Source organism: Gymnoscopelus braueri (genome assembly GCF_963280865.1).
Source record: "Gymnoscopelus braueri genome assembly, chromosome: 20".
Classification (NCBI taxonomy): domain Eukaryota; kingdom Metazoa; phylum Chordata; class Actinopteri; order Myctophiformes; family Myctophidae; genus Gymnoscopelus; species Gymnoscopelus braueri.
The window spans coordinates 38723282-38732656 of NC_137622.1; the positions used below are offsets into that span (position 1 = coordinate 38723282).

The window sequence follows — 9375 nt, forward strand, 5'->3', positions numbered from 1 at the left end:
GAATAACGTGTTCCTTCCACGCGCTACGTCCAACCAGGGAAACTACCCTCTGTCAGGTAATAAGAATCGGCCTGCTAGCTCCTCATGCATTGAAGCAGGCATGAGCTCAGTTCTGGGCTCTCCCTAGGCTGGCAGAGGGAGAGTAGAGCTTACATAGGATTACATAGGCAATTGGCACTGGGTGAAAAAATCGGGTTACAAAATCGTGGGATAAAAATGGAGTTAAAAAATCGCACCCTGTGTGAAGTGGGCGGTGTCTTGCTAGCTAATCACAATACTGAATGGAGTCGATCAATCATGTACAAAAGATAAATACATTTATTGAAACACTCTTTATGATGGACGAAACCATAACTTGAAAAAAAACAATTTATGTTTTTTTTCAAGTTATGGTTGCTTATATAGGGCTATGCACATGTGTCATGTGACACTGGCCAATCACAGTCCTGAATAGATTGTGATTGGCCAATCACAGCGCAGGATAATTGTACAAATTTCCAAACCTCACTTTTAGGGGCGGTTTCACTGCCCAAGATATTTGTACATTTTTCCAAATCTCACTTATAGGGGCGGTTTCACCGCCCAAAAAACCCTCAGTAAAGCTATGTCTAAACCTAACATTATTCCTAACCTTAACCTCAGTAAAACTATGCCTAAACCTGACCTTATTCCTAACCTTAACCTCAGTAAAACTATGCCTAAACCTAACCTTATTCCTAACCTTAACCTCATTAAAACTATGTCTAAACCTAGCCTTATTCCTAACCTTAACCTCAGTCAAAACTATGTCTAAATCTGACCTTATTCCTAACCTTAACCTCAGCAAAACTATGCCTAAACCTAACCTTATTCCTAACCTTAACCTCATTAAAACTATGTCTAAACCTAACCTTATTCCTAACCTTAACCTCAGTAAAACGAATACAAGAATAAAAGAACTGCTGGGGGGCGAGCTGTCCGCGAAAAGAAACGGGTGAAGCAAGTGTGTTTTGGGGCGAGCGACGGGCGTTCCAGATACCGTCTTTAACTCTTTGAGAGTTATGGGTGGACCTTGAAATTGAAAAGTTTGAGAACCAATGGACCAGACTGAAGCTGCATTGTCTTGACTGTCCTAAGAAATGTAGGCCTATACTCTACCAGAAACAACACCAGTCAAAACAGTCCGATGTTTGTTTGCACTTTCTGTCAGTAACTGTCATAACTACAACAGTTTTGAATAAGAGCACATAGTAGGCTACATATGAATAATGAATTTACTCTTATGTCAGTGTTTCTCAACCAGTGGATCAAGATCCAAACGTGGGGAAACTCCCCCCCTGTCGGGTGATAAGAAGCGGCTTGTTAGCTCTCATGCAATGAAGGGGGCATGAGCTCGGCTCTTGGCTCTCCCTAGGCTGGCAGAGGGAGTGTAGCGCCCAGGATTACTTAGATAATTGGCACTCACTGGGTGAAAAAAATGGGGTTGCAAAATCGTGGGATAAAACATATATATATATTTTTTTTAAATGATCCAAACGTGGCACCTCGAAATGTTCTGAAACGGTTACGGTGTAGTTAGTATATCACCTCCCTTTTCGAAGAAAAGTTTGGACGTCGGAAAGAGTATGGACCTCGCTTTAGTCGTACGATGGAGAGCGAAAATATACCTTCTACAAACTAACTGAGAACACGACAACGTTTGAAAACATCTTTGAACTTTTGCCCAAAATAGGCATGCCAAGGTTAATGCGGTAAAAAAAAAACTGCTTTGACAGTTGAGCTCTAACGGTGCTTGTGTTTTGTGCTTTGTGTTGTAGGACTCTCCAAGGAAGCGTGGTATGGGAGGAGGGGGAGGATTGGGGGGCTTCGGAGAGCCCTCTCCTCCTGGCCGTATGGGAGGAGGAGGAGTGGGGGGCTTCGGAGAGCCCTCTCCTCCTGGCCGCGTGCCAGAGATCAAAGCGTTGCAGCAGACCCGGCGACTGCTGGCCAACGCCAGGGAGAGGACCCGGGTACATACCATCAGCGCCGCCTTTGAGGCCCTCCGAAAGCAGGTAAGGAATTTACACTGAAAGTACAAGCAACAACACACACGCGCGCGCGAACACACACGCACGGAGGCACACACACGCACACACACACACACACACACACACACACACACACACACACACACACACACGTTTGTATTACTGTACTTGTGAGGACATCAGCATTTTAAAAACTGATATCATTTCTTTTATGAATGCCAATTTTCTTTTTGACATTTTTTACCATGACCCTAAAGCCGAAAAATAGCAGATCTACAAGCTCACAAAGCGCGACGCTTTGTGAGCTTGTAGATCTGCTATTTTTTGGTGCACGACACCAGCGCGCAACTAAGTGTAAATCGGGCATAACTCTATCTCTAAACCCTAAACCTAACTTCTAAATGTCTAATCCTATAACCACAACGTGAATCCTTTTTGTAATTGTAAACTAAGATTTACATATTTCTTCTCCATAAAACAACAACCATTTCCCTTGTGAGGACCAGGAAAATGGTCTTCACAATGTCTATTTCTGTTATTCTACTCTAATACACACACACAGGTTTGTATTTACTATTCTTGTGAGGACATCAACATTCGTGACGCGTTCCGAGCTTGCGGATCTGCTACTTTCGTGTGACGCTGTAGTATGATCGGCGATAAGTTATGAATACGTTTTAATATGGACATAAGAGGTTTCTGCCCGACAGCAACGATATCTAAAGGCATATCTCTATCCACACACACACGCACGCACACACACACACACACACACACACACACACACACACACACACACACACACACACACACACACACACACACACACACACACACGCGCGCGCGCCCACGTGCACGCAATGTATAGTACACTCACTCAGATAATTGCACACACTCACACACACACACACATAGATAGCCACACACACACTCTCAGAGACACACGTGCGTATACAGTGTGAACAAGGAGGGCTCTTGTATGGGGACGTTATGCAAACTGAAGAGAGAGGCTTTGATAACATGAAGTGTTCCAAAGACATGTTTCTGAGCTGTAGTGTCCACCATGCACCACCACCACCACCTCCCTCCTTCCCTGCATGCATGCAGGGCTAAAACCCAACATACATACTGTTACCTCCTTCTCCACATGCAGGGCCACCCCTTGACTGAAACCCAACATACATACTGTTACCTCCTTCTCCGCATGCAGGGCCACCCCCTGACTAAAACCCAACATACACACCGTAGGCCAGTGCTTCTGAAACTTTTTCATCTCAAGGACCCCCAAATTGTCACTTATTAGCCCGCGGACCCCCATTTGAAAAGACGTGCCAAAGGACCCCCATAAGAGAAGATTTTTACGGCTCTAGCAGTGATTCTCAACCATTTTCATTACAAGTAGCCCCAGTTTGACGTGCATTATTAGGCTGCGGACCCCCATTCAATGGCATTTATATCTCCGGGACCCCAATTTATATTGTAAAATCAATGTTAATGTAACTCCGAGAGTGTGTGGACCCGTTAGGGTCCATTTGGTTCCATTTGTTACACTCTCAGAGTTACAGACCCGTATGGGTCCATTTGGGTCCTATCCATCATTTAGCTGGGGACCCCCTGGAACTCCCTCAAGGACCCACTTTGAGAACCAATGCTGTAGGTGACCTCCTCTGGCCATCCGCAGTAGACCGTTTGTTTTTTTGTGGGATTTATCAACTTTTGCATTGAATACAGGCTCTCACTGTGGTGCCCACTATAGCCTCATTAACTCTTTAACTGCCAAAAACGGGAATTCCCGTCCGATGGCTCTATGGCTATCATGGCCACGTACGTAAATGACGAAAATATTAAAAAAATAATAATAATAATAATAATTTAAAAAAAAAAATAATAATATATATATATTATTTTTTTTTGTTGTTGTTTATCTCAAAGGAACTAGGAGATAACGCTATCCAAAAAATTGCTGCTCCATTCACTTCAATGTTAAAGAACAAACGGAGGAAAAATTCACCTTTTTCCTGGCACTGGGACGACACAGTCTGAAATAAGTGTGGCAATGAAAGAGTTAATATAGTGCTCCTGTCATATAGGTGCTATAGGCCTGTCACAATTATTACACAATCATCTAATCACAATTATTTGAGATGCATAATCGTCATAATCGTTTCCATGTTGAAAAAGTTTCACACATTTTCAAATATTAAAATTAAAATAAATAGCAGATCTTCAAGCTTACAACGCGTCACTTTGTGACGCGTTGTAGGCTTGTAGATCAGCTATTTTTTTTACATGTATCAAATAAAATTATTAAATATGTAAATAATGTCTTTGTTTATTTCAGTTATTTGTCATATATGAGTTGTGAAATGTTTGATTACGAAGCTATTATGTTCCGATGTTAAATGCCAAACACACAATTAGATCGGTAATCGCAATTATTTGAGTGACAAGTCAACTTAAATTTGTAATCGCGACAGCCCTAATTGGTACCTACCACACGCGCGCACACACACACACACACACACACACACACACACACACACACACACACACACACACACACACACACACACACACACACACACACACACACACACACACACACACACACACACACACACACACACACACACACACACACACACACACTGTTTAGGTGATGTGGGTTTTTTTTAACGTTCAGTTAAACCTGCTATTCTGTGTGACGTGTTCAACTGTGTGTCTCAGTCTGTCACTGTCTGTCTGTCTGTCTGTCTGTCTGTCTGTCTGTCTGTCTGTCTGTCTGTCCATCTCTGCCTCTCTCTGTCTCTCTATCACTCTCTCAACGTCTCTCTCTTTCTCTCTCTGTCACTGTGTCACAATGCAATGCTGTAAGCAAAATATGTCAAAACTTAAAAGTCTCTCACCCAACTATGTCCTCCTCTCTCTGCCTTTCTGTCCATCTCCATCCTCTCTCTCTCTCTCTCTCTCTCTCTCTCTCTCTCTCTCTCTCTCTCCAGGTGCCGTGCTACTCGTACGGCCAGAAGCTGTCCAAGTTGGCCATCCTGCGCATAGCGTGCAACTACATCCTGTCCCTGGCCCAGCTGGCCGAGCTGGACTACAGCCCCTCTGAGCACAGTAGCCTCTCGTTCTCCCAGTGCGTGGAGCAGTGCACCAGGACGCTGCAGGCCGAGGGACGCAGTAAGAAGAGAAAGGTATGTGTGTGTGTTTTGGGTCGGGGCGTCATCGTTATAGGGCTCTGTCACCATTATTATGCAACTCGTTTCTCACTCACAAGATGGCAAACGGGTGACTTATTGGGACGGACGTCCCAATAAGTCAAACGTTTGACTGGGAGCAGTGGTGGAAAGTAACTATGTACATTTACTTATGTACTGTACTTAAGTAAAATATTGAGATATTTGTACTTCACTTGAGTATTTCCAATGTCCAATACTTCTACACCACTACATCTCAGACAACTATTGTACTTTTACTCCACTACAATTATTTTAAAACTTGAGTTGCTAGTTACTTTGAAGATTTTGATTATTATCGCAAAACGTAAGTTAACCACTTCAGCCCCATATACGTTTCGGCCATTTTAAAATAGCCGATCTACAAGCTCACAATGCGACGCATTGTGAGCTTGTAGATCTGCTATTTTCAAAAGATATTTATGCATAATTAGGAGTCGGACAACATTGTAAACATGCGTACACGCACGAGCGCACGCACACACTGTACTATTGGATTGTTTAGGTACACTTTGACTACTTTTATATTAAGACCTGCAGAAGACCAGAATAGCTCATACACCATGCAAGTCCAAGTGCAGAGGGCCAGAGCGTAACCCTAAATCTCCTTTGTTTTTGTATCTTATTTCTAATCCCTGTACATTACTGCCTATTTACTCCTTTTGTCATTATTGTTTTCTTCTTAACGCTTAGATGTACATACTGAGGTGCTGCTATGACAATTGAATTTTCCTCGCGGGATCAATAGAGGTTTATCGATCGATCAATCACTCCTCGCTAATAGACAATGCATGTAACTACGCCTCCTGATCAGAACGGGAGTGGAATTCTTGGAAGTATGTTTTGTGTGATTCACAGTTTGCCACGTTAGAAAAGCAGAAGGAAATGGCAAATTTCTGCCAAAATATCCTCAACATTGCAAAAAAGGAGACGCTTTTTATGATTCTTGCTGATACATAAATAGTGATACATGGGTATTCGTCAATTAAGCAATGACAGCGATACTTGTGCTGTCACCTGGTCGAATATCTATACACTTTAACATTTTCTTTTTACTTTACTTTTTTTAATTTACTTAAGAAAACTTCAGTGGTTTTCTGCTCTTTGGCATAGTTTATTTATTTTTTGTTTATTTATATGCGCATAAATTAGTTAAAAACAAAAACACATGAGAAAAGAGAGGATAAGGCAAGATGCTTAAAAGAAAGTAAGGTACAGTAACAAAGAATAAGAAAGATAATGTGCCGGAGAGGCCCAAAAAGCCCAAACAGGCTTATCAGGTGGCCTTTCTAGGAAACCTAAAACATAGCGTCCTGGCTTGTTGTGTATTCGGTTGTTTTTACATTTCAGCACTCCTCTGGTAGTCGGATGTGGTCATAGTCACAGGTTATCCTCTAGCAGAAAGATAGCATTTATTACTGCGTGAGAAGAATCTGTCAACAGCATTGGCCTGTATGGACGCGCATGCTACTATCTTAGCAAACGAGCCAAAAAGGATCACCCGTGTTACTCTCTTTTTTCTTCTTTTTCAATTTTAGAGTATCCAATAATTTTTGTCTAGGCCAGGCCGAATCAGCCTCATGTTGGTGCTATAACAGGCCGATTCGCGTTGTTACCTATAACTGGCAGCTTGTATATCTGCTATCTTTAAAATGACACAGATGCGTTCCCGGTCTTAATGGGATAGACGACCCGAAAGGCCAGTGGATTTGACACGTTGTGTGTCTCTGATGTGACACCTGGACTGCTGAAGATGCTCGCACCTTTGCAGTTTGCACAGTCATCAATTTTTTATGTATAAATTTTTTTTACCCCTTTGTCTCCCCAACTTAGTGTGTGCGTGTGTGCGTGTTTGCGTGCGTGTGTGTGTGTACATGTGTTACTTGTGTCACGACACAAGATCAATGAGTTTGTTTGACCAATTAGAAGGCAGTGCTGCACTCTTGTGACCAATCAGCAAATTAGGGTAAATCATCTTCATCAACAGTTCTGCAGAACTGGATGTACTGCCAAGTGTGTGCGTGTGTGTGCGTGTGTGCGTGTGTGTGTGTGTGTGTGTGTGTGTGTGTGTGTGTGTGTGTGTGTGTGTGTGTGTGTGTGTGTGTGTGTGTGTGTGTGTGTGTGTGTGTGTGTGTGTGTGTTTGAGAATAAAGTTCTGATGAATGTCCAGGGTGACTCTTTACGACACCAGCAGCCTGCTAAACTGCTTGTGAACTTCCTCTCTTTCTCTCTCTCTCTCTCTCTCTCTCTCTCTCTCTCTCATACAAACACACACACACACACACACATGCACACGCACACACACACACACACACACACACACACACACACACACACACACACACACACACACACACACACACACACACACGCACACAAGCACTTCCTGCATATCTTAATGCATGGATCACAGAACTAAGCAGTGTGTCAAACACACATAGATGCACGTTCGCATGTGCACGCACGCACGCACAAACACTTCCTGCATATCTTAATGCATGGATCACAGAACTAAGCAGTGTGTCAAACACACATAGATGCACGTTCGCATGTGCACGCACGCACGCACAAACACTTCCTGCATATCTTAATGCATGGATCACAGAACTAAGCAGTGTGTCAAACACACATACTGTAGGTACACGCGCGTATGCTTGCACGGACACAGACACACACGCGCGCTCATCAACAAAAATGACCTTGATCCAACGCTACATCTATGAGGCACATGTTGCATTTTGAAGAAATAACAGCTTCTTTGTTTAATCAGAACTGAAAAGTTTCATACATTTAGTTTTAGATTTCAGATAATCTGGTCTCTAATTCCCAATAAGCTGTCTGATTTTCTACTCGTCTTAAGTTGCCCATTTTGTTCTAAAAAAAAAAACTCAGCAGATCATGCATTCAAGAAATAGAATAATTACTCCATCAACACAGTAGAGGTGCGGTCCAGGGTTCCTTGGGGGGGGGGGGGGGGGACACTGGTGCTCAAAATTTAACTAAATGGACCTCATTTGCACACTCTCAGAGTTATGGGGATCTTTGAAATTAAAACGTTTGAGAACCATTGCATACATAAGGATGCAGATATAAGGGCCAAATGTTTGTGAAGACATTGATTGATTGATTGATTGATTAATTGATTGATTTGGTTTATTTCGAACAGTTAAAAGACAACACATACATAAAATAAACATAATAAAACTTATAATAGGAAAATAATAAAACATTTAAAGTTAACAATAATGCTTGAAAGGGCAGTTTAACTAATCCTATCCTCGCTCCTCATCAATCAAGAAACGTTAAGAAGAAAACTAATAAAGAAATTCAAAATCTATTTGGAAGAGAAAATACCATGGGAAACAAAACCCAGCATAACTTCTTGTGATCATCATCATTTAAAAAAATGTTTGTAACTTTCCTCATCTTCCCCCGGATTTGAACCCAGTTTCTTGCTCAAGTGCTGTCATTTTTACCATTGAGCTAATGGAGCCCTCCTGCTTGCTCAAGGGATAAATTGAATCTTGACCATCAGGTAAAAATTCTTGTCAGATCCTGGGTCTAGGTGAGACATGACCTTTGACACAATCTCAATAGAAGAGCAGGGAGACAAAATACAACCACCCCAATTAAGTTATATTGTATCAACATACTCTACCATAAAGATTGGACAAAATTACATCTTATTCATTAAAAAAATATATATATAGTTCCGCTTTAAACAAAAACAAATCAAGGATATTTCTCATTTAGATTTTTCTTGAATTGAAAGTTGAAGGGGCTCATGATGAGAACACTTGAACTTCATTCAAGGTGATGTCGATGAATCCATGTCCAACTTCACACCACAATCATGTTGAGTTCCTTCTCTTTATCCCAGTGGTTCTCAAAGTGGGGTCCTTGTGGGGGGGGGGGGGGGGTTACCCCTTTATCCATATTTTATACGTTGTCTATTCAAAAATGGCAGATATACAAGCTCGAGTTTTTTCATCTGCTTTTTTTTTTAACATCTTTGATTTTTTTTGGCACAAAACATTTTCAGATGGGGGGGGGTCAATCAATTTGGGGGTCCTTGCCTTGGCATGAAAAAGTTTGAGAACCACTGATTTAACAGCCCCCCCACCTCTCTCTCT

General features: G+C 42.0%; 1 protein-coding gene across 2 annotated transcripts in view; it reads left to right on the forward strand.

The window, feature by feature from the left end:
* Nucleotides 1–9375, forward strand: part of atoh8 (atonal bHLH transcription factor 8) — a 151306-nt gene that overhangs the window by 2468 nt on the left and 139463 nt on the right. For both annotated transcript variants that reach the window (XR_013932198.1, XM_080415314.1), the window contains exons 2-3: nt 1797–2030; nt 5006–5200. Coding sequence is in view for 1 of the 2 variants with exons in the window: in XM_080415314.1 (XP_080271440.1) it covers nt 1797–2030; nt 5006–5200 (429 nt within the window). In the remaining variant the exon portion in view is untranslated. The remainder of the gene's footprint in view (nt 1–1796; nt 2031–5005; nt 5201–9375) is intronic.